This window comes from Brassica rapa, chromosome A05 (assembly GCF_000309985.2).
Source record: "Brassica rapa cultivar Chiifu-401-42 chromosome A05, CAAS_Brap_v3.01, whole genome shotgun sequence".
Lineage (NCBI taxonomy): Eukaryota > Viridiplantae > Streptophyta > Magnoliopsida > Brassicales > Brassicaceae > Brassica > Brassica rapa.
This window is the reverse complement of record NC_024799.2, coordinates 15,671,504-15,697,280: the sequence shown is the minus strand read 5'-3', so window position 1 is coordinate 15,697,280 and position 25,777 is coordinate 15,671,504. Positions and strand designations below refer to the sequence as shown.

At 30.9% G+C, this 25,777-nt stretch overlaps 1 protein-coding gene across 6 annotated transcripts; it reads right to left on the bottom strand.

Annotated features, from left to right (window-relative positions):
- Positions 1 to 5,263: 5,263 nt before the first annotated feature.
- LOC103868825 (probable LRR receptor-like serine/threonine-protein kinase At1g29720) lies at positions 5,264 to 25,648 on the bottom strand. Of its 6 annotated transcripts, none has more exons than XM_018659281.2 (25): positions 20,506 to 25,648; positions 20,221 to 20,398; positions 20,079 to 20,150; positions 10,644 to 10,715; positions 10,373 to 10,444; positions 10,217 to 10,288; positions 10,070 to 10,141; positions 9,767 to 9,835; positions 9,611 to 9,682; positions 9,454 to 9,519; positions 9,304 to 9,375; positions 8,914 to 8,976; positions 8,734 to 8,802; positions 8,580 to 8,630; positions 8,436 to 8,477; positions 8,291 to 8,334; positions 7,805 to 8,181; positions 7,513 to 7,711; positions 7,357 to 7,377; positions 7,131 to 7,265; positions 6,923 to 7,044; positions 6,638 to 6,848; positions 6,277 to 6,508; positions 6,041 to 6,191; positions 5,264 to 5,927 (listed from the first exon to the last, which is right to left on the bottom strand). In XM_018659281.2, exons 1-25 carry the CDS (start codon positions 20,588 to 20,590, stop codon positions 5,529 to 5,531), a joined length of 3,018 nt encoding a protein of 1,005 aa, XP_018514797.1. In that variant the 5' UTR covers positions 20,591 to 25,648; the 3' UTR covers positions 5,264 to 5,528. The 6 variants fall into 6 exon arrangements, with proteins under 6 accessions (XP_018514797.1, XP_018514794.1, XP_018514796.1 ...); XM_018659278.2 differs by having other exon boundaries at positions 9,767 to 9,838; positions 20,506 to 23,931; XM_018659280.2 differs by having other exon boundaries at positions 7,805 to 8,175; positions 9,611 to 9,685; positions 9,767 to 9,838; positions 20,506 to 23,908.
- Between the last annotated feature and the right edge of the window lie 129 nt (positions 25,649 to 25,777).

The following is a 25,777-nucleotide window of genomic DNA, read 5'->3' as shown; positions in this document are numbered from 1 at the left end:
ATGAGAATTTCACGGAAAGAGATTAGCATGTGTTTGAAGATACAAAAGTAAGACCATGAGTTGTCTATCAGCCACGGGATGATGGTACATGTTTGGTTTTAGGTCAAGAATTTAGAACCAAGGAGGAAGCAAAAGTCCATATTCAGACGACTTCACATCAGAAATGTTTTGAGTTTGATATAATTAAGTCGGGTACTAAGAGATTTGTGCTTAAATGCCGAGGATCCAAAGACGACTGCAAGTGGTTTGTGCGAGTTGCAAAGTTAAAGAATACAGATCTTTGGACGGTTAGAAGTTACATCATGCATAATACATGTTCTGTTGTTACTACAAGAACACTGCCTGATAGAAGGAAAGGCACATCACAAATCGTTGCATCTGTTTTGGCTCAAGATTATCCTGGTACATTTGACACACCAGTTCCCAAAGTTCTGATCGATTTGGTCCATCGAAGTGTTGGTGTGCATGTATCATACACCTCAACATGGAGAGGAAAAAGAGAAGCTGCTAATGAAATGTGAGGAAGTCCAGAAGAGAGTTTTACTTTATTATATTGTTATATGCACATGCTAGAGCAGACGAAAATTGGCACAAGGACTCGTGTGGTAGTGGATGAGGCCAACAAATTTAAGTATATGTTTTTTTGCCCTGGGAGATAGCATAGAAGGGTTCAGTGCGATGAGGAAAGTCCTCATTGTGGATGGAACACACCTCAAAAATGTTTATGGTGGAGTTCTCCTTATTGCGACTGCTCAGGATCCTGATCATCACCACTACCCAATTGCGTTTGGTGTCGCAGATGGTGAGAATGATGAAAGCTTGATATGGTTTATGGAACAGTTGAAATCAGTGATATCCGATTTCCCATAATTGGTATTTCTTTCAGATAGAAACAAAAGCTTGATCAAGTCAGTACGTCTAGTGTTCCCTGAGGCCGAACATGGGTATTGTATATGGCATTTGTCTCAGAATGTTAAAAGCCACGTTCATAACAAGAAAGATACTTGTGCATTCAAGTTTAGAGAATGCGCACACACTTATACGAAAAAGGAGTAACTGGGGAAGGATGGTTAATGAGTGCCTTAAAGATGACGCTTGGAATCAGCCAAATTTCGTAACGTCTCCAGATTTCTGTCGTTGGTAAGTAGAAAGCCAGACGATAAGAAACAGATGATGGATTCCAACATGATATGGTCGGATAACAATCAATTTACATAAAATCGGTGGATAGTACGGCGGTAAGATGAAAAGAATCTGTACTTCGGCGGCCACAAATTCAGATTGTAACGGCGGAGTATCCAAGAGAAGAAGACACGAACTCGGAGTGTTTCAGAGATAGGGATGAATATCAGAAGTCAGCCACATAACAAAAATGTGAGACGAACCCTAGGTCTAGCGTTTTCTTTTAATTATTTACAAACCTCAAACCAATCAACTGAACAACTACTTTGTTCGCTTTGCTTATTTACAGTTTTCATAATTTACCTAACTTAATCACTATTGGTTAGGATCTATTGTGTGTCCTAGCTCCTTGTGGATTCGATCCCTAAGTACTACAACTGAACTTTTTATTTGAGAGAGTAAAAGTCACTCCTTAAAATAATTTGAGTAATATCAGAACTGCAAATCAAATCTCGTAAATTCTATTATATATTCTTTAAATAAATTAATTAGTATATTCAGTACTAACATCAGCTATGTTATAGGTAGAAAATCAAGAAAAAGTTCCTCAAACAACTGCAAACAATGTAAACATGTTTGAACGAATATTAGATAAATCAAAAGCACCCCTTGCTCTTCAAAAGCATAAGTATGTTTATGAAATTCTCTTTATACAAACTAAATAAAGAACAAGAAGTATAATCACAGATTGAAGACCAAGACAATAAAAACCTTATGAAGTGATTCAAAGTTACATATTTGCACTGAGTAGTAAATATAAATGATAAATATTACTATTTTTTTGTTTTTATTATTCAAACCCCTGATTTTAAAAAAATATATATTGATAATATCTTTCTCTAAAAATATATATATATATATATATATATGTAATTATTATTATTTTCTTTTTTTATTTCTAAAAATACTTGTAATTATTTTTACAATGGCTCAGAAAACCATCTTATTATATAAAGCTTGGTTCTTCAAAGTTGCAAATTAACATGATCGCGACACATGTCAATTATATATTTAAGATTGTGACATGTGTTAATTTATCTCATAATTAAAAATATATATATTAAGATATTAAAAAAAACAAATTTTATGAAAAAGTAATTATAAATATTATTTAAAAGTAATTTTACATTTTTAAAATCCTAATCAAAAGATAATTACAAAATATTACTTGATAATATTTATTTTTTTAATATTGTGACATGTGTTTAAATATATACTGATTAAAATATATATAATAAGATAAAAAAACAAATTTTGAAAAAACAGACTTTCAAATTATTTAATAGTAATTTTTTTGTTTAAAATATTTAATATTATTTTTTAAACAATATTTAGTGGTAATTATTTTAGAAATTTTCCTTTTTCAAAATCCTAAAAAATAGATATTAAAATTTCATATAGTTTTAATTTTCTAAAATCTTAATGAAAATATTATTATAAAAGATTATATTGAGCCTGGTTCTTCAAAATTGCTAATTAACATGATTGTGACACATGACTGTTATATATTTAAAAATGTGATATCTGTTAAAGTATCTCATAATCAAAAATATATATACTAAAATAATAAAAATGATTTTGTTAAAAAATAATTATAAATATTGTTTAATAGTCTTATTATATAAAATTTATCTTCAAAGTTACTAATTAACATGATCGCGACACATGAAAATTATATATTTAAGATTATGATATTTATTAATCTATCTCATATGTTAAGATATTAAAAAACAAATTTTATGAAAAAGTAATTATAAATATTATTTAAAAGTAATTTTACATTTTTAAAATCCTAATCAAAAGATAATTACAAAATATTACTTGATAATATTTATTCTTTTAATATTGTGACATGTGTTTAAATATATACTGATTAAAATATATATAATAAGATAAAAAACAAATTTTGAAAAAACAGACTTTAAAATTATTTAATAGTAATTTTTTTGTTTAAAATATTTAATATTATTTTTAAACAATATTTAGTGGTAATTTATTTTAGAAATTTTCCTTTTTCAAAATCCTAAAAAATAGATATTAAAATTTCATATAGTTTTAATTTTTTAAAATCTTAATGAAAATATTATTATAAAAGATTATATTGAGCTTGGTTCTTCAAAATTGCTAATTAACATGATTGTGACACATGACTGTTACATATTTAAAAATGTGATATCTGTTAAAGTATCTCATAATCAAAAATATATATACTAAAATAATAAAAACGATTTTGTTAAAAAATAATTATAAATATTGTTTAATAGTCTTATTATATAAAATTTATCTTCAAAGTTACTAATTAACATGATCGCGACACATGAAAATTATATATTTAAGATTGTGATATTTATTAATCTATCTCATATTTTAAAAATAGATATATACTAAGATATTAACAAAAAATGAATTTTATTAAAAAGTAATTATAAATTTTATTTAATAGTTATTTCCATTTTTAAATTTTGAAATCAAAAGATAATTGCAAATGATTATCTTATAGTAATTTTCCTTCTAATATTGTGATATGTGTTTAAATATATAATGAGTAAAATATGTATAATAAGATAATAAAAACGAACTTTTAAAAACGAATTTTAAAAATTATTTAATAGTAAAAACAATTTAAAATATTTTTTAGTAGTGATAATTTTAGAAATTTTCCTTTTTCTAAATACTAAAAAACATATTTGAAAACAATTTATTTAATATAATTTTCTTTTTCTAAAATCTTATGGAAAATATAATTATAAGAGATTATATTGAGCTTGGTTCTTCAAACTTGCTAATTAAAATGATTGTGACACATGGCAATTATATATTTAAAAATGTGATATGTGTTAAACTATCTCATAATTAAAAATATATATACTAAGATAGTAAAAACTTTTTTTGTTAAAAATTAAATATAAATACTATTTAATGGTAATTTTACATTTTTTAAATCTTAAAAAATATAATTGCAAAATATAATTTGATAGTAATTTTCTTTCTAATATTGTGACATGTGGTAGAATATATCATGATTAACACTATATATATAAACTAAGAAACTAAAAAATAATAGAAAAAAGTTTCAAAATTATTTAATAGTAAGTTTTTATATAAATTACTTTTTTTTAAATCGTAAAGAAAAAATATTTGTAAAATAATTAATATAATAATAATTTTCCTTTTCTAAAATCCTAATGAAAATATAGCTGCAAACGATTATTTGCTGTTAATTTTTTTTTAAAATTTTTTATATTAATTTCTATCTTGATCTTAACATGAAACTGATGTTGATTTAAAAAAAAATATATAATTGTTATGATGTTGTATGTATGTTAATGGGAAAAGTTAGTGTGACTATTATGCTTATGTATGATTATGTTTATGTGTGTTTGTTCTTATCGACATATAAATTTGGTTATGTTGTTGTAAGTCATGCTACTAAAGAATTTAAATCAAATAGAAGGGCTTTGCAATGGAACAAGATTACTAATAACTCGCCTAGACAACATGATTATTGAAGTAGAAATCCTAACAAAAAACTTTTTGAAAAAATGAATTTTTATTCGTAGAACAAATGTCATACAAACAAATGTAAGATGAACTTCAAACTGAAAATACCATAATTCCCTACTCTATATTAAGGTTAAAGCTTAAAAAGTTGATCTATATTTGCCAAGTCTACTCTTACAATCATACGCCGCACTACTATGAAGAATCACTACAACTACAGAGCTTCAGATTTTTAAAATATTACGATAATAGTGTTCTACAAAATATTATATATCAAGAAATTTTCAATAGTATATGATATATAGAAAAAGAGGTTAAAGTCATGCTGCTAAAGTAAACATTTATATTTTGATTTTTTTTTTTAATGTGTCTAAAACAATATAGAGAGTTCACAGTTTTATATGTTTCAATTAACTACAATCAATATTATTTTGAAAAAAATAAAAGTGATTATTTACTAAAAATTTACAAACTAATATACTATTTAAAACACCATGATTATTGAAATAGAAATACTAATCAAGAAACAAATTATTATTACAAAAGTAAGTCACCAATATATACTGAAAAGTTCAAGAACTAATGTGAAAAAAGATTTTCATTCTTCTTATGTGTTCATGAAATTAAAAACTCAAATAAAACCCGTGCAACGCACGAGTCCACATCTAGTATAGTAATAAGAGTTCGACATATAGTCATAAAAATACCAATGGTTTTGGATCGATTTAAATTGAGCTAGTATAGTAATAGTAAAGCTGTAGACAGCTTTAATGATATGATAAATAAGAAAACTTCACAAGCTTTTTTCTCTCTTAAAGATAAGGCAATGTGCATAGCTTTTGACATTATAGTGATGAGGAAGAAAGATCTGATGTGGAGTTCAGGATCATGGATTCAGGGTATAGTGGATAGAGATCACAACCAGAAGCATCAGATTTCATTGTGGTTTCTGTTTGATTTGTCACACCTGACGTGCTCGAGCTACCAATTGTAGTAGTGACCCTCATCTTTGAGATGCTCAAGTTGTGTTCATATAAACCGTGATCTGACATTACCGGTGTTATTTCCATCTCTCCCTCGAGCATTTGCACGGCCTCTAACATAGTTGGTCTTAAGGCAGGTGATGAATTTGTGCAGACAAGAGCAACTTTGATCATCCTTACTGCTTCTTTACTGTTGAAATCACCTTGGAGCACTGGATCTACAACCTCCATTGCGTCTCCTGTCTGGTGTAGAGCCAGCGCCTGAGATTTGATGTAGGAAGGGGTTAGTAAACTCATAGAAACACAAGTACACATATTCAACTATAAAAATGTGAATATAATGGATTAAAGAGATAGAAAAGCTCAATGATTACCCAATTGATAAGCGAGACATGATCATCATTTCCCTGCGGTTTAACATTACTCTTCCCACTAACAATTTCCATTGCCACAACCCCGAAACTGTACACGTCTGCTTTCTCTGTTAATTGACCCCATAGTGCATATTCCGGAGCCATATATCCACTGCGGCATTAAAACAACCCCAGGATGAAACATATCTTTGGCTATGGTATGGTTTTTTTTTTTTTGCTTTATGTTTTATAATTACATGGTTCCTGCAATTTTGGTGCTAATGTGACTGTGTTCTTCTTCATGGAGCCTAGCCAATCCAAAGTCAGATATCTTTGCATTTAGGTCTGCGTCTAGAAGGACATTTGTGGTTTTTATGTCACGGTGAACCATTCTGATCATTGATCCTTCATGAAGGAATTCGAGCCCTCTTGCGATTCCTACACATATCTTTTGTCTTGTTTCCCAGTCCAATGTCTGAGAGTTATTTCCTACAATTAAATTGTAAACCAAAAAATGATATTACATTACATGTGCTATAACATATTTGTACTAGAAATGACATCACTAGAATTCGAATAGACTTAAAATTAAAGAAAAGATGAATGACTGTTATTTACCATACAACGCAAGCGCAAGAGAATTGTTTTCCATGTATTCATACACGAGTAGCAATTGATTCTTCTCGACACAACATCCATAAAGCTTGACAAGGTTTGGATGGTTCAACCCTGAGATCATTCCTATCTCATTCACAAATTCACGGTTTCCTTGGCATGAATTAGAAGAAAGCTGCTTGACTGCTATGATAGTTCCATCCGACAGCTCTCCCTGCATTGAGTTTCTGATATCATAAACCAAAACAACAACAGCCCTATTTACTCAGATATCTGTTTTTAGCTTACTTTGAATACGGTTCCAAAACCTCCTTCTCCAAGTTTGTTGGCTTGATCAAAATTGTTTGTTGCAGTTTGTAATTGTCTCCACGTAAAGCAAACAGTTTGCAAACCTTGGGCTTTCAGATCTACTTGATCAGGTTCCCAAGAGAAAATCATTAACAATGCTATGAGGGTATATGATGAATGGATTCACATACGCTTTGAACTCTGTTACCTCTTTCTGTCGTGTTCTTGTCTCCTCTACATCTTTTCAAAGCATATAACCCAAAAGCCAAGATAGTAATTGCTACAACGGCACCCGTTACCCCAAAAATTAGTGTATTCTTAGTGTGGTGCTTTGTTATCTCCGCTGCAAATGAAAGAAATGTAAGTATATATACATTTACATCATAAAACAAGCCACAGAAGTATAAACAAAGTATTTTTATTTGTCTTTGAACCTCCACATTGTGGCTCCCGGCCTGAAATTTTTAAAAGATAAGATTATCGTTAGATGGCAGGAACCAATTAAAAACTGAAGTTATGGCCACTTCAGAGTAAAACAACACGTTTGACAGTTAAATAATTTGGAGTTTCAAGCAGTGTGTGTTACTTACTACTGTGACACAAAGAGATTGCAGATATAAGAGGACCATAATTTCCTCTTTCGGGAATGAGAGTTGTCCCTTTCCCTGCCCAATATAACTGAATCTCTAACACATGGTCGGTCACGTTCAAGCTCACTTCTTTCACAACAGGTTTTAGAGTTCCATTAGCCTCCTCTTTTATGTTAAAATCCCTTAAAAACAATTCTCCCTAGCATACGAGGAAAGAGACTAATGGAAATGAACTTCCAATCTGACATAATTGATTAATGAAAACAAATATTCAGTAAACTTGATGCTTTACCTGAATATAGACGTCAAATATGCGTCTGCCTAGACGACTGTATAGTTTTTCGTCTGTAAACTGAATCTCCATAAAATGGAGTTTCACATTGTAGGCTCCATTTTCCAAACAAAACGCATAGTAAACCAGAGAAATAGCAGATCGACGTGCAGTCTTATAAAAATCAGGGGAGCCTCCAGGTAGAGTTAAACTAGTGGAAATGGTGTATATGTCATTCGACAACAGACCTGTGTTACTGATTCCCCAGTTTTGAAAGTGTTGATTTGTCACGGATTTTGTTTCACTGTTATCAGCTTCATAAGTGATTTTACCCGAAGTGTTTGTAACCGTTGTACTTTCTCCACCACAATTTATATGTAGTGAGCGCTGATCTACAATTAATAACGACTGTAACCGTCAAAAAAAAAACTAGACACGTCTGATTTGTTTTATATGATACGAATATTATAAAAATCATAAGCATATACGGGCTCAATAGGTACTTACATCTCTTGCAGTTCATTGGACCAGCGCACGGAAGAAGTCCAATTCTTTAGGAAAAGAAGATGATAGTAATCAGGCATCTTATCAGCACAAGATATCTATTCTTGTTTCTGGATTGTTGCAGGATAAAGTAGAAGAATGTACTTACAAATTGTTCTTCAAATATGAGCTCCGGAATGTGTTAATGTTACTGATTCAACAGAAAGTGGAATTAAACATTTAATTAACATTGGTAGGTGATAAACAAGTCGATAGAAGATATATCTTATATACCAATATATCGTGTTCAGACCTTTTGTCCTTGCAGGTAGAAGACCATGAGAAATTGTTGTAAGAGATATCACTTTAAGGATTTACCAAATATTAAAAACCAAGAAAATGATTAGCTGGCATGATGATGTAAAGCTTTTTCGAGCTATACAAACAATTGAAGTTTTGAATTGTACATATTGGCTTCTTCGTAGATTGACAGAGCAGATCCAACGTTTCCCGAAAGCATGTTTCCAGTCAAATAGCTGAAACAAAATTTTGAAACAATATATTACTCGAGCGTGATTTTGTGGTATTAACAACATTAAAAGGTGTTCAATGCTTTAAAACTCTAGATCTCAAATTGTAGCACTTACGTATTTGCGGGTGCTTTTTCTAGTTCTTGAACTCCACCAGTCAACTTGTTAAAAGATAGATCACTTCAGCAAACAACATGTAATAATATTACTATTATTATTTAGTGACGCATAATTGTATATATCCAGTATACTCTCATACTTGCATATTAGTCTCATACGTATAGTCTATAAGTCTTTTTCTCTCTACGATGCTTTCTTAATATTATTACCCATGAGTCTATAAGTTCACATAGATGTGCATATGTAACTGTAAAAATATCATTTTAGTACGTGAATCCAGTCTTATGCAAACTCATTAGCAGAGAAATGTGGAAAGGATATTATAAAAAGCTAGACAAATTACTATCTTACACAAAGGCTCTTCACATGTCATGAAAAATAACTTACAGATTCTTTAGGTTTGGCATACTCCAGATGTAAGATGGAATTGGACCAGACAAACCCACATTCCTCAAAGTCCTGGAAAAGGGACAGAGACCTAATTAGTTTGACATTAATAAAATTAAAGCACCAATAAGAAAAGTGGAAGATATGTACAGGGTTTGGATGGCTCCGCTGGATAGAATTGGAAATACGTTTATCCCAGTCGTATCACTAATTCTCCTGCATATGAATATATTCGCATAAAACAAAACATCAGTCTTGTTTCAGTTGTCTTTTTTTTTTTGCAAATCTATTGAAAGTGGTTCATTACAGTTCATTAAGATTTTTTAACCGGGCAACTGCTTCAGGAATAGGCCCTTTCAGTCCACTTGCATGTATATGTCTGCTGATCATAAACACAAGTTAGATTGTGCGTAAATACAAACTATAAGAGAAACTAAAATAAGCAATGAAGGAACGAGCTTACAGCCTTTGAACCCCAAACCAGTTGCCAATATATGCAGGGATGGTACCACTGAAGTTATTATCACTTACCCTACTGAGTAATGAAAACAAACAACTAATTTAGAGCTTCCGTAAACTTTTCATAAACTGAAGTGAGAATTTCTAAATGGAAAGTAAGTTCACAACCAAACAATCCATCGTAAGAAGGAACAACAAGAAAAAGTTCAATATATGTGCCAATAAACACAACTCCTTCCTCCTAAGCGAATTTACTAATTAAAGTTGAGCATCTTTAGTTACAAATCAAAAGTAAGCAACAACTTACAAATCCTTAAGGTTCACCAGTCTAGCTAGAGTGATTGGCAAGCTTCCATTAAATTGATTGGATGCAAGATGCCTGCAAAAACACAGTTTCAAAAAATATCAGTGTTGGAAACTGATTGGATGTCTGCAAAGCCAAAGATTGTCTTACAGTTTTGTTAGGTTGGTCATACTACCAAGCTCATCAGGAATTGGACCAGAGAACTGGTTGGCTTCAATTCCTCTGTATCACATTAGTGTAGTATCAGACTAATACAGAGGGTAAATCCAAACAAGATAGAGGTGTAAGAAACAATTTGAGACGTACAGGAACGTCAGACTCTTAAAGTTTTGTAAACCAGCTGGTAAAGGCCCAGTCAAATGATTCGCGCAGAGCGACCTGCCAGAAAACTCAAAGTTACTAGCAAATCATGAGAGAGAGAGAGAGGGAGAGAGAGATAGAGAGAGAGAGAGAGAGAGAGAGAGAGAGAGAGAGAGAGAGAGAGAGAGAGAGAGAGAGAGAGAGAGAGAGAGAGAGAGAGAGAGAGAGAGAGAGAGAGAGAGAGAGAGAGAGAGAGAGAGAGAGAGAGAGAGCTGACATGGAAGAAAAGTATGGCAAAGAAGCCCACTCCATTGGGATTGTTCCTGAAAGGTAATTTCTGCAAAAATCTCTGCCAATAATAGCAAAAACTCGCATGAAACTTTAGTAGTTGCTAAAGATTTTGTTGATTTCTTTAGGACTATTTCAAATTATAATCTATGAATCTCTTAAAGAGTAGAACACCAGACCGTGGAAACCTTGACGAGTTTGAATTTTATTTATTAAAGAATTAATAATCAGAAAAATTTTTAAAGTTAAATTATTTAAATAAAAAAAGATGCTCTCCCAACAACATTGGTAATTAGGGCTTATAATCCTTGATATGATCTGATAAAAAGTACAAATGAGATTCGGTGGTCAAAAGGTTTCGGTATAAGGCTATTAGAGCATGATTAATGGGAGGTTCTTAGACCATGATTAACCCGGGGTTCTTAGAGTGTAGTTATTAGCGGAAGTTAAGAAACTATTTCTTAACTTTTAACTAAAAAAATTAAGAACCGGTTCTTAAAGTCCTTATTTAAGAACCGGTTCTTGGTTCTTTTAGTTAAAAGTTAAGAAACAGTTTCTTAACTTCCGCTAAGAACCCCATCCTAAGAACTCCGGGTTAATCATGCTCTTAGGATGGGATTCTTAGCGGAATATAAGAACCCGTCTCTAACTAAAAAAGCTAAGAACCGACTCTTAAATATCTTAAATAATCTTATTTAAGAGTCGGTTCTTAGCTTTTTTAGTTAAAAGTTAAGAGACGGGTTCTTATATTCTGCTAAGAACCTCATCCTAAGAACCTCCCATTAATCATGCTCTTATATTATTGGCTTGTCGTTTATGGAAGATTTTTCATTGAGACATCGAAGAATTTCAGAATTCCGTTTTTGTTCCAAATGATATATGATTGGCTTATCATATTTTAGTGTTGTGGTTTGATTTTTGTATTAATGCATAGAGAATTGGAATATGATCATGCAGGCCCGTGATCAAGAGAAGATATTAGAATATCCACAAAACAGAGGAAGAACCGACTTTTCAAGAGCTTTCAAGTCAGATGATCGTGTCTAGCGTCCTGGACCCTCCCAAACTTACGATCAAAATTCACCCCCCCCTTTAATGGTCCTCTCCCTCTTCCCTCTCCCTTCTGAAAAATGAGGAATGGATAAGACAATCTTTGATTTGCTAAAAAAAAATTTTAGACAGTCTTAAGCGCCTGGAAACATGAGAAATTGCTACTGCTGGCAGATCTGCTCTGTGAATCTGGGGAAGATAGTCTCATACATCTCAAAGGAAAATCAGTTATCCCGTACACACTTACCTCACGCGCATGAGTCTCCTCTGCTTGTGACACCAGCACGGTTATTCGAGATTAAATATCTTCCTCATCACAATCCAAGAAACACTTTGATCCAAGGTATGTTGAAATCTCCTCTAGTCAAGATGATAAAGCGAATTAGAATGTAGAAATTATACTGTGCTAGAGCTAGACCTAGAGGAACCACTGACAGGTTGCGATAGCAAGGTTGATAAAATGGCTGTGGAGACTTAGCTTTTACAAATGAATGATGAGATGATTAATAAAAATGATTTGCTTGGAGATACTCATGATTATGATGCATGACAGATTAAAGCAATTTTTCAGATATCTCCAGCAATTACTGAAAACAATTAAAAACACCTGATTGATCCAGTTCAGTGTGTAGCTGTGCCACCTATAGTAGCAGCACAAAGCTCGACAAAACAAAGCCATCTGATAAGAAACAGTCTGAAGGACACATTCCAAAAGGCTACCTGAATAAAATAACTCCAAGATGCCTTGACCTCAAAGGCACAAAGCATCCAAGAAGCTTATGAATCATAGAGGTCATGCCTCACCAAAGAAGAAGCCCAACTCGGGTAAACGCCTTACTTCTTCTTTGATTACTTTCGTTCAAAATGAGGTGTTCCCTTCTATTATAAGAAAGAACTCTTTGTCTCTCTCAACTTCACTGGTGTCTCTGAAACCACCCAGTAATTTCTTGGAATTTTCAGGGCGCCAGAACCTATCTGAACAAGCAACATCTCCAACAACTTCAAGGAAGATCCATCTCCCTCCATAACTCTTTATGTTCCATCATACAGTTTGAACCATAAATAAACAAAGAGAGATATATATCATATGTATCTTTAAAACACACCCAACAAGTTATCATATGTGCACTAACCATAAGTGGCACAACTTCAACAGCTTCAAACCAGCAAACTCAAATCCTTCCCAGTCAATGATGGCTGTAATTGTGCAAATATTGCCAGCCCGAGAAAGTATAAGTAAAGACCTTTTTGAAAATTATCATGAACTCTCGTTTCCACCAAAAAACCTAAATTTATTTTTTCCTCCTTAACCCAATATTTTACTGCATTGTGTTTGCGCGGTTGATTGAATCCACGCATATAACATGCAAAGATTGACGTCATCTGTTCCTACTAGAGGAAAGCTTCTTGCTTTGGTTGTTAATCACTGCATTCACCAATCCTCTAGTATTCGCAATCATCGACTGACCTCTTCCTTTTCTTTTATGTACCGCATTATGTCCCATTCTTTATTTCCAGCTATATCTTCCCGTTCATGAATTTGTTCCTCTTCATTCAGCGGAGCTTGATATATCTTGTCCTCCATAACTTCTTCATCCTCCACAATTTCCCCTTCCTCACGTATACCTTGAAGGAGGTGAAAGCTATTTGGAGAGACAACCTTTTCCAACAAGTTTTGTTCCCTGAGAGATATTGTGACTCTGCCCTCCCATAGTAACCCACTTCTCTGGTTCCGCACCAGAGCTAAGATTGTTTAGAAACAACCTCAACTCCTTCCCAAAATCCTTCACAACCCTTTCTTGTAGTACAGAGGTTACTGGAAACTTTTCTAGTTCATTAAGTAGTTGTGCAACAACCTCTTTTCCAGATAGTTTACCGACTTTCTGATTTCTATCGCATGTAACCTCTTACTGTTCTTTCTCCTGTGGCTTCTTCAGAATCTCCACTGGTATTTCCAGATGACAATCCTTCTCATGATGACCCCATTTAGAGCAAACACCACAACTAGGAGGGAGAAATGGGAAGCTCATCCCAAACAGTGACATCCTGACCTTCTTTGCCCTTAAAGTAGATCTTCTTTGACAGTGGCTTCTCCAGATTAACCTCAACCAGGACTCTTGCAACATCAAGGCGAACACAATATTCAGTAATGAGATGCAACTTCATGAATTTGCCCACCGTCCTGGATAGAAAACTAAGACCCTTCTTTGAGTTTAAGTAAATCAACCCATAGTGGCATTGCTGAGAGATCCGGTGGGGCTTTGGCTGTCTCTGGAGTCCACTCATTCAACATCAGGGGAACTTCCGAGATATGCCAGAACTTCCTTCTAATGATTCTGCTGCGAACATGAGCATCCTCCACTCTAAATAACACAGTCTTCTTGCCAATAAACTGAATATCAATCTTTGAAGCCTTCTCCGGTAAAGCCCAAATCATGTTCACTGTGGAATGAATGGAACCTATGTGAGGCACATCATTCATATAATACCCACCACCAAAAATTTCCATAGAGGATCAACATCCACCAACAGCTCCTCCGGAATAGAGACATCAGCAACACCATCTTTAATCTCAAACTCTGGTTGAATCTCTTCCGACAAAGCATCAGTTTCTATTGCTGAGTATGATTCCTTTTCCGCTGAGCCCCACCCCCCCCCCCTCCACTTCTAACCCTCCCCTATTTTCCCTTAGACAACCAGCATCGTCCCCTCCAATAACCTCCTGAACTTCCTTACCAAAATATCCTCCCCTCATCGCCTGAATCTGAAGATCCGATTGATCCCATCCACCAGAAACAAGAGTCCCATCATTCATAATCTCAACAAGAGCCATGAAAGCTACTTCAGAATCCGCAACCGAAGCACTCGAAACCCCCTTCTCCTTACTTTCCACCGCCTGAAATTTTTTTCTCCTCTCTAACAAATGATATGTTGATTGTTACTCCCTGGTGAGTTCCACCTGTTCCCGGTTAAGATAATGTTTCTTTCGAGGTTTACTTGTCTGCTCTGGAACTGGTTGTAGATCTACTTCATATATCTCTGTTGCTGGTTCTGATAGGCATCAGTAGAGTTATTGAAAGATCTAAAGTCTAATCTCACTTCATTTTATCATGGTAGATTCGTGTGTATGTGGTCATTCTATGTTTGTGTTACATGATGAGTAAATACACCAGAATGATGAGTCAAGGAGGAAGCTCCTACCAAGCGAGAAGGCGACTTTATCTTGATGATGGCATCATTTGGATCCCAAAGTTTGATATGATTGCTATGGCCGAGTGAGTCAAACTCACCTTTATTGGAAGGGTTGTCCACCTTGGTGGCAGAAGCATTAAAGCTTTGATTCTCTGCTCCTGAGAGTTCGCATATGGAATGTTGAAGGTCGGGTGCATGGACTGAACCTAAGAAATGGTCAATTTCAATGTGATTTCGACAATAAAATACACATGATGGTGATACTGAATATGAGGCCTTGTTATTTTAACCAATAGAACTTTGTGCTTGAGTGATGGGAGAAAGCCTATTCACAGGCTGTATCAGATTATAAACGCACTTTACCCCAGATTTGGAGGTGATGAGAAATCCATAAACCATTTCTTATTCTAATGCATGTGTCCTCCAGACGTGGGAATTATCGGATATTCCATCAGTTCCAGAACAATTCCTGAGTGGTTCCGTCCATGGAAATTTTGACTTCCTCCTACTTACAAAATCAGCAGAAGGCGTACCGGCAAAACTATTATCAAAATTCTCAAGGATTTTGTCATACTTACGGAAAGCCAAAAATGATAAGCTTTTCATCAATAGACATCTCGCCTTTTCACATTACAGAGGGTTATTCAAGAGACCTAGGTTTGGAATGTTGCACTAACAGTTTTAAAGACAAGAGACATGAGGGAATTCCCAATCAACCAACCGGGAAGAGAAGAATATGTAACACAGAACAAGGTGTCAAATGGATGTATCTTGGACAAATGATCAGTCTACTTTGGATGGAGGTTTTGTTATAGAGCAGGAATCGGGAATCATGGTCTTTGGATCTCTAGGAAGGAGCCAAGTCCATCCACCCATTCACATGGAGTTCAACACACCACTATGAGCAATGAGTAACCCTCTTTGTATGGGTTTCCATCTATGCATTTGGCATTGGATTAGATGCAAATGGTGAAGCCGATCGATGACGAAGAAATACAATCGTCTCTCGCTAAAGAATAAGAATATATTGTTCACCTTCGTTCTATGTAATTCACCTTATTTTTACTATTTTTATTTCTCTCGATTTTAGTTTTCGAACTGACATCTTTGCAAAATGAGTTTGTGCAAATGTTTCTAAATTTTCTATATAAACTATATGGTTATGTCATAGTTAGTTTCTTATGCTAATCCTTTAGAACCAGTCTAAAAATATATAGAAGTTTTCATAATATAATTAGTAATTGGAGTTTAACGGTTTTGTTTAGTAATCTCAAACTCAAATTACAATCTAAATAAAATTAAAATTGTAAACAATCATAATCAAACTCTAATTGTACAACATTAAAAAATTTTAAAAGAAGAATCAACATTTTCAACAGCATTTATAACATTTATGGAAACTTTTTGAGATATACCATATTATAAAAAAATGTTCATTATGTATCACAAAGAAAAGATGTCTTTCTAAAATATCACTTATATAATACATTTAATAGAGTAATTTAAACCCATAGCATTTTTAACTTAGTTTTTCGTTTATTGATTAATTATTAACTTATTCGTTTCTTACAATATGTTAGGAGAATCCATATTTGTGTCATGAATAATTTTACAGTGAATTTGAATTACTCAAGTTTTAACCGATGAATGTACTTAAGTATTTCAAATATATTTTTGACATTTATTATTTTAATGATGAAAATATTCTTGGTACTGGTGATATTTTGATGACGGAAAATGAAAACTGTAATGTACTATATAAATTTTGGTCAATTTGTTCTTCATCAAAATTAGATAGTAACCGGCGGTGGTAGTCCAGTGGCGCTTGAACGAAATAAATCTAATACGGCGAATCTTGGTTTGAATTCCGCTGGCTACACAGATATGACCTATTGCTTTCGCCTCATTTGAGTGTCCAGGTGAGGGTCTATCCGTGGGTTGTACCTCCATCCGGGGGTTAGGTTTGTGTCTTTAATAGATCCGAGTTTAACTTTTTTCAAAAAATAAAATAAAATCACTTATATATTAATTGAGAAACATTATAACTTTTAAGTGTAGCCACGTGTCATCACCAAAATAAAATTCGGAATCTTTAGAAAATATGTTGGTCCAATTAAGTATATATTATACTTTTCATTAAACTAATCATAAAATTAATTAAAGTGTACAATTACTATTTTTTTATTTTCATAAATAAAAGCTACAGAATTACCAAATATCACTAATATATATATATATATATGACAATTAATGTATCTAAATAATAAAGATTTGATAACAATTTATATCCCATTCATTGTTTTTGTTTAATTTTATATTATTAAAATAAATTAAACAATAAAATTATCTATAAAATTAAAATATAGATTTTTTTCGTATATGTTATATTTTAAATTTTTAAAAACGACAAAATTACTAAAACTGTTAAAATTATTTTGTTAAAAATTAATGATCAATGGTTTAACATCCCCTATATATTAATAGGGAAACATTTAAAAAGTTTAGAACATGTAGTTTGTACTAATTAAAAAACTGTCATGCTGAGTTGTCACATAATTGGAATGTTAATTTTTACTTGGCTCCTTAAAAATCAATTGAGAATTTTGTTAATCAAAAATTAAATTGCTAGAGAATGTTATATTATATAGTATGTCTATTATGGACCATTTATTTATTAAATTAAAATTTATTATATATTATTTCCTTAAATAAAACTTACGGAATTACCTAATGTGATTATGATATATATAGTAATTAATAATTTTAAATAATAAAGATTTGATAATAATCATTATACTTTCTATTATTTGTTTTAATTCTTTATTATTAAAATAAATTACACAGTTACATTAATCATATATTAAAATTTAGATTTTTTAGTATATAGTGTATTTTTAATTTTTCAGAACGAGTATAAATTACTAAAACTATTAAAAGTCTCACATAAACTTTTGTGATCAGTGTTTAATTTTTTTTTATAATAAGATAAAATGATAATAAAATTATATAAACAAATAATTTTATTTTAATAGGTGCTTATGTTAATATATATATAAATATACTTCATGTCGTTTAAATTTAATTATATATCATATACGATAGATAAGATTAATTGTTTTGATTTATTTAATCTAAAATGATTGTGAATAAATAAGAGCGGTCATTCGATTTATATATGCAAGTCAATTTATTACATAATAATAACTGATTCTTAGTTATTTATTATATAATTATTATTTTATTATTTCATAAAATATACAAAAATATAAAATAAGTAATAAATATAAAATTTTTATTCTACACAAGGCGCATATCTTAACATAAGTATGTATCTCTTTAATAATTTTGAATCTTAAAAAAATTTCTAAATCTCAGGCCAAAATAAAAGAAAGAAAGGAGAATAAACTCAAAAATTAATATTTATATCGAGCAAATAATCAAAATGATACAAAAATGAGAAAAATATCGAAGATAGATAAGATTGACACGTAAACGTAAACTTCTCGTAACCATTATTAACTTTTAAATTGCTAAATCATGATATAAAATTGAGCTGACATAGTTTCATTGTAACCAAATAGTAGGCATGAGATTTTTCGGCCTAAACGTTAGGTTTTTATGTGATAAATAATGTTTTAACCTAAAATACTTTTAAGAATGGGACCAGTTCATTAGTAAACAAATTATGTAGCTAACAAAATTTTTTTTGAAAAATTGTTGAAGGGCCAAAAATATTAATTCGATCAATAATATAAATTTTATTTTCCATACGATATTTCTTAAATAATTTTCATATAAATTTACCCGAGGAAAGAAGAAGAATGAATGTGAACATATATGTCAATAGTTTGACAATCTATTTAAAATAATGGAAAATTGCCAAAACGAAACAAAAAAACAACATAGTTATCCCTATGGTATAAAACCATATTTGTCCATTTATTCTCTCTTTTACCCTTTTCATTTCTGAAATTTAATGAAATAAATAGTTTTATGAATCCAAAAAAATATTAAAACTATAAACAATTAATAAAACACCTATATACACAAACACATATTTTGTTTTGGTTAAAAAACTTTGTAAATAAAATTTTAAAATTACGTTCCACTAAAAGTAGAATTCGTCTTCTACGGAAAATGGGTTAGTAGAAAACGAATTCCAGAATAAAAAAGTCCGTCTACTTTTTTTAGAAGAAAAAATCTAAAAATGATTAAAATTCTAAATATGAAGAATGTGAATTCTACTAATTGTAAATATCGGTACTTTTCTTTTGAATGCATTTTCTACTTTTATGAAGTATTCTAAAATTCCGGGTATGCGAAATCCAAACTTAACATGAACATCTACAAAAAGTTAAAATTATAATTTCTATTCAGAATTTTTGTCATAGTTCTACACAGTGTAGAAAGTGCCTTCTACAGATAAAAAAACCAGTTTTTCCGAAAATTAAAGAAGATTCAGTTAAGAAAATATTCTAAAAATATTTTAATTTTCTAAAATGTGTCCTGGTCGATTTTCTTTGTCAAAAAAAAAAAATGATTTTGGCTTTTCTTCTTCATCAATATATGATTTCTCCATAGTTTGGCTTGTGATTTTCAAAAATTCTTGTTCTATGATGCATATCTATACAATATGTGGTGTTTGGGAATTTAGTGCAAGCACAAGATGGGTTTTTTGGCTGATGATAAAGGAGGTAGACTACTGTTATTGGAATCAAGTTCTACCTTAGAGGATTTTAAAAGAATAGTTTTGGAGGATTTTAGAAACCAAATGCAATTAGGTTACGGGATATTTTTGATTTGTGTCGTGTGTTCTTTTTTTAAATTTTTTTTTACATTTTTTTCCTTTCTAAAACATTATAGGATTACCTTATTTTTTTATCTTTTTCCATTAAACTTTTTAAAAATAGCTTTAATTTATGTTTAATTTGATTAAAGAAATGTTAGTTTTGGGATTATGAAAAATATTATACTATAGGGACAACTTAGTGATGGTTTTATACAATAGGGACAACTATGTTGTTTTTTTGTTCCGTTTTGACAATTTTCTCTTAATATAATTGATGTATTATTTGAGAAAAAATGATTCAGCAGAATATTATTTTTCTAGAATAAGGTCACCATTGAAATCTAGATTCCTTTTAATCGATTGTTTATAAATTTGATTCGCCGTAGAACTCACATAGATTGCAGATACTGAAGTTTGACTAACTCAGGTGGAAGTTTTCCAGGAAGACTGAGGGTCTTGAGTTTCCTGATAACCACAAGATACTTTGGTTCGATGAAAAAGAAAACAAAAAAATACATTAGAAAAAGAAACTCACAACTCTGTAATATGGCATGTCGTGCTGTCGTTGAAGGTACAGTCACAAATAATGCTGTTCGTGCCCTCCGGATTCTGAGCATCATCAAACTTAAGGATTCCTAAATGGCAAGGATCTCCGTTCCGTAGGTTCAGTGTCTTGATACCAAGTGTATTAGCTATCTCTCCAAGCGCTTTTACTGCATAATTCTTAACCAAAATAAAATTAATACTTATACCCACAATATCTGCAAATTACCTGTGATTTTTCTAAATTTTTTTAAGAAAATGGTGATTCTTGTATTACATTCATCTTTGTGAAGAGCTGATGAATCGGCCGACTTTATGATAATGGTGAAGAACAAAAGAAAACTTGAAAAGACGACCGACATGTCGATATAAATGATGTATATTGATTTTTTTGTTTGTGTGTGTTTGATTCACAAATGGTTTCGTCAACAAGTGAGTCAATACAACATTATATATAGAAAATACTTTATATTTTTATTTTAGGGAATTTTGGGTCGTCGGGACGACCTATATCAAGAAAATATTGTCAAAAATAATTAATAATCCTGGTCACAAGGTCTATAGTGATGAACAGAGAGGTTCATGAATTATAGATATTTTATCTCTTTATGTGTTTGCATTGGCATATAAAATTGGGACCACTAAAAACCCAAATCAGAGGTTCAAACCGAAGTAGGGAGCATTGAAATATATGGTAGATACTGCCTTTAATGGATTCATATAAACTTGGATTGAATAACATTGTTAAATCTAATTGATTAAATTCAAAGTCAAAATTTAGAGCAATTCAAAACTCAGTAGAAAAGGAAACCGTATTTTGACTGATAATGGTTTGAAGCGACCAAAACAAATGTAACTATGTAATAAACCGTGTTATGGCAGCTATTTATAAAGTATAATAAATATACATATATATATATATATAAATATTTTAAATTATTTTAAATAACAAAAATGCATAAATATATTTTAATTATTTGATCAAGTTAAGATTGTATAAATGTTTGACTTTTATCATTTCAACTATAATATATAATTCAAAAATTTTAAATTAAAATATTTATAAATATAGGTATATAATTTAATTTAAACAATATAAAAATAGATTTATTTTTATTTTTTATTTTGGATATCTTTTAAATGAAACTTCATATGGATTTATGATCATTTGTATTTTTATAGCATAACTTTTAAATGATTGATCACAAATGTTTTGATATATAATTTTTAGCAATTTTAGTAATTTAATGTTGTTTTTAAGAATTCAAAAATAAAATATTATATAATTAATGTAAAATTTTATCTAGTTTTAAGAATATCAAATTAAACAAAAAATAATATAACATACAAAACTTGTTATGAAATATTTTATTATTTAATATCATTAATCGTCGTATATTAATCAAATTAGATAGTTCTATAATTTTATTTAAGGAAATAATGAGCAAGATTTTTTGGTAGATAACTAATTGATTATATATTTAGTTTAATGAGAAATATAGTACATGTTAAGATTTTTGACCAAATAAAGAATGATATGCATTGAAATTATTCTAGTAATAATAAACATATTTTTGTAATGATTCTAAAAATCATTGGAGTGATAACACATTATCATAATAAAAATATTAAAATGCTTCTCAAATAGTATATAAAGGATAAATATCAAATCCAACAAGATAAATGAAAGAGAAATTTCCAAATATGACCTACAATTTGATGTTAAATATAAAAGTTTACCATAAATTCAATCAAATGCAAAAATAACCCAAAATACTAGTAAAGTTACAAGCATCTCCTGATGACCAAACAAAAAAATTTGTATGTACTTTTACGAATATAACCTCGTGAAGTCTTCTTTGGTTTGTGTAGTTTTTATGAGAAGACTTTCCAATGAGTCTTCTAATGGAAGTCTTCTCATGCATAAGATCTTAAAAAATAGTTTATATATTTTATAAACAATATATTTTTGCAGGAAAACTGAAATCATGTAATTATAGACATTTCTATATGATGTAAATTTGGATTTATTAAAATTGAATTGTTTTCAACATATATGAGTGGAGTGTTTTAGTACTTTATATATACTAGAGATTCTCACCGCGCTACGCGCGGTTTATGTATTTTCAAAGTTAATCATTTTATGTGCATGAAAAATTGCATTTTATTTTATATTTAATTAAAAAATTAGTATAACTAATATGATTTTTTTTATTTTCGATGCGGCTTAGATCTTCTTAATTGAAAAATATAAATATATTATAAATAAATGAATAGAAAGAAAATATTTCTCCAATAGTACACTTAAAATATCATTATAGATTATGTCCTTAACGTGAAATCAATTTTTGAATACCGAAATAGATATGAAACTATTTTTAATATATTTGTAACATGAAATGAATTAGAAGCATGCAATATATAATATTAAATTTTATTAACATAATATTTGATTCATTTTTTACATTTCTTTGTTTTTTATTTTTATTATTTGAAATGTTCAACTTATGACTGGCTAATTTCTTGATAGAGGTATTGTCGTATTTCATATAATATGACATGTTTGTTAGGACAAAACATTGATTGTTTGATTAATTGTTGTTTCTTCCTTTAAAGGTATATTAACTATTTGAGACTATTTGGGGATATATACCGGTTCTATGTGGGTTGCATTTTTTTTTTGAGATTAGTCTGGTCCATTTCATACGTCTGAGATACCCTTAGGTTAATCAAGAAAAAAAAAATACTAACTACTTCTGGAAATATTCTTCCTCAATTGTTATGTGATCATTTTTAGTGTTTTGGTTGCATGTAGTAATCATTATTCCTGTTTATTTTGGTTTAAATTTTCATTTTTATCTTTGCTAGTGTTTTGTTACATTTAATCTAATTGATAATAGAGTTTGATATGAACCATAAGTCTTTTTTAATGTTTTGTGGTTCATATATTTAATCTAATTGATAGTAGTGTTTTGTTATATATCTTGCTATTTTAGATGCTTGATTTATAAAAATAGCTGAGTGGACCATATTCATTTTTTTCATTCCTCTCTTGCTTCAGTGTCTAAGTTTCTCTTATACAAATTAGCCCCAAAAACTATGGAAGCTATTAAACTGCAGTTGACTTGTTTTTATTGCTAGGATGGGGAACATCGGGAAGCTTTTAGATATCCTCTTCTACAGCGACGACATGCTTTTGCTAAAACTCCACCCAAGTATGTGATGATTTAATCTCAATACTTTATTCAAACTAAATAATGAAACCTCTTATGTTATATGAACGTTAAATAATAGTCAGTAATGCAGTATTCAAAAAAAACTATATAAATTAACTTTGAAGCCTATTAACCTTCTGTTCTCAGCTTATTCAGACAATTTTTATCTTTATTCTAATAGTTAAGTTGAAGTTGTTGTAGAGTTTTTAATCAAAAATATTGTTAGTATATTTTTCTGATAGGTGTATTTATTATTTGTACATGTATTATTAGAAAATGTTAAGTATTTTAACAAAGAAATACCTTAGTAATGTTATGTTTTTTTACAGTTGAAACTTTTATGCTCGGCTAAAACCATAGAAATACGTTAGTAATTATAATAGTTTAAAGTAAACAAAAGTGATCAGATGAAAAAAAAATAGTACTATAGATACATGAGTACGACTGATAAGTGATAAGTGAGACAGACAGTGGAACATGAAAAAGAATTTAGTAAAATAGTTTCATATCCACCGCTGTTTTATACTAATAATTATTTAGAAACAACTACTTAAACAAACATTTTTAGTATCATAGTTATGTTTCAAAAAATGAAAACGTTGAAAGATAAACACAATCATACTTTTGGCTAAATACAACTATGGAAGACTAACAGAAGCAATGATCCTTTAAGGTGATCAATTTGTTTGTGGCGGACCTGCTAATTACAACCAGACAACAAAAAAAATCAGCTTAGGAAATAAGATAGCAAGCTAAAGATTAATCAAAAGATTATGGGAAGAATTAAATTAGACCACATACCATTTCCTAGGAGTGTATAGCTCAGTTACGACTCCTTTTTTTGCATGATCCTAGCTTTGAAAATTGATATGATCCGTAAGTGCTAAAATATTCCGACTCTCAGTCTCACACTTATTTTCTCCGCTGGTATTGGCACACTTGAGAATTCGGCCGGTAGGCGGGACCGTCTCCCTCCTGATCTATTTCTCTCTTCTATGTTCAAATGCAGCTGGGGAAAATATCCTCCACCATTCTCCTCCCACAAGTGGATCCGTACAATGGTGTTCCTGTTGATCATTTGTGTTCTACCTCCAAGCATGTAGTGTCAGTGTACACAGGAGAAGGTGCCATGAATGAGCTGCACATATCATAGGGAGTTACAAAATAAGTTAGATTTTTTGGTAAAATTTGTATATGCTTGAAGATTTAAAAAACAGAGAAATACAGAATGACTTACAATTTCGGCTTTGGGTTTTTGGCTTCTGATCCAAACGTTCTTTTATCTGTAGAGGTCATTTTCATGTAAGAGAGCTTATTGATTTCCAAAAGTAAAATTTAATTTGAGACTCACTATTGATTATCTCCCCTAGACAATATAGTGCCACAACTTCTTGACAGAGGTCATTCTCTTTTGGATCCTCCTGGTAGGTAGAAACATTAAGTATCTTACTTCATCAGCTGTTTGGATCTTCTCATAGCTCTCACCATGAATTTTTGTAAGAATCATTCAACTTTTCCATAGACTTTGCCTTTCTGCACAAAGTTTAACACTATCAAATCATGCCATGTGACAAAAGCTGACTGTGAAACTACGATGAGGACCATGATGAAGAACATTACCTAGATATTTTGTGACTGAAGATCTCAGTGGCGTTTTCCACCTTAGAATCCATGTGCAAAGCATAAACTATATAGTACGAAGCATGTGTCTTTCCAATGTCATGAACCTCCAAAAACTTGTAAATCATTTATGCATAAGCGCAATGCTCCGCCTTTGAAAATTAACAGAAGTTACCATCAAACCTACTGAGTACATAGATAGCTACTTCTTTCAGCATGTGTTTGAAAGTGTTAAGACAATGCACAATTACAGAAAGGAAATGATTTATAGAACAACCTAAGCAAGCAAACTAAAATAGTTCAGAACAAAAAAAACATGTAGCATGAACCAAACCACAGATTAGTTGAAATTCTTGGTTTCATACTCAACTAAAAGAATATAATTATAAGCAAAGGAAAGGTAGCTAAAGTACGCCACTTCTTTTCAGCTTTATCGCAGATGATAAAAATCACAAAATTGATATCAAAACTTAAGACAAACCAATGCAAGAGAAGCTAAAGAGAGGAATTAATACTATAGAGAAACAATAATCATTCAAAGAAATTTGATCCAATGAAAGCATAGACTACAAAGAGAAAGAGGGTCGAAACATGCAAAAAACTAAATGCTGCAAAAACATTAGCAGTGAGTTAGCTATCTAAAGAGAGGAATTATTACCTCCAAGACGTTTTGTGTTAACAGTCGGTAAAGCATGGTGGGAGTGTTTTCATAGG

Excerpts from the sequence above, each read along its gene's own strand:
- LOC103868825 (XM_018659278.2), bottom strand. The coding sequence starts at position 20,590 with ATGTCGGTCGTCTTTTCAAGTTTTCTTTTGTTCTTCACCATTATCATA. Across the intron at positions 9,520-9,610 it reads TTAAAAAATCTTAATGAACT|GAGAATTAGTGATACGACTG; the intron begins GTAATGAACCAC and ends ATTCATATGCAG. Across the intron at positions 5,928-6,040 it reads ATGTCTCGCTTATCAATTGG|GCGCTGGCTCTACACCAGAC; the intron begins GTAATCATTGAG and ends ATCAAATCTCAG.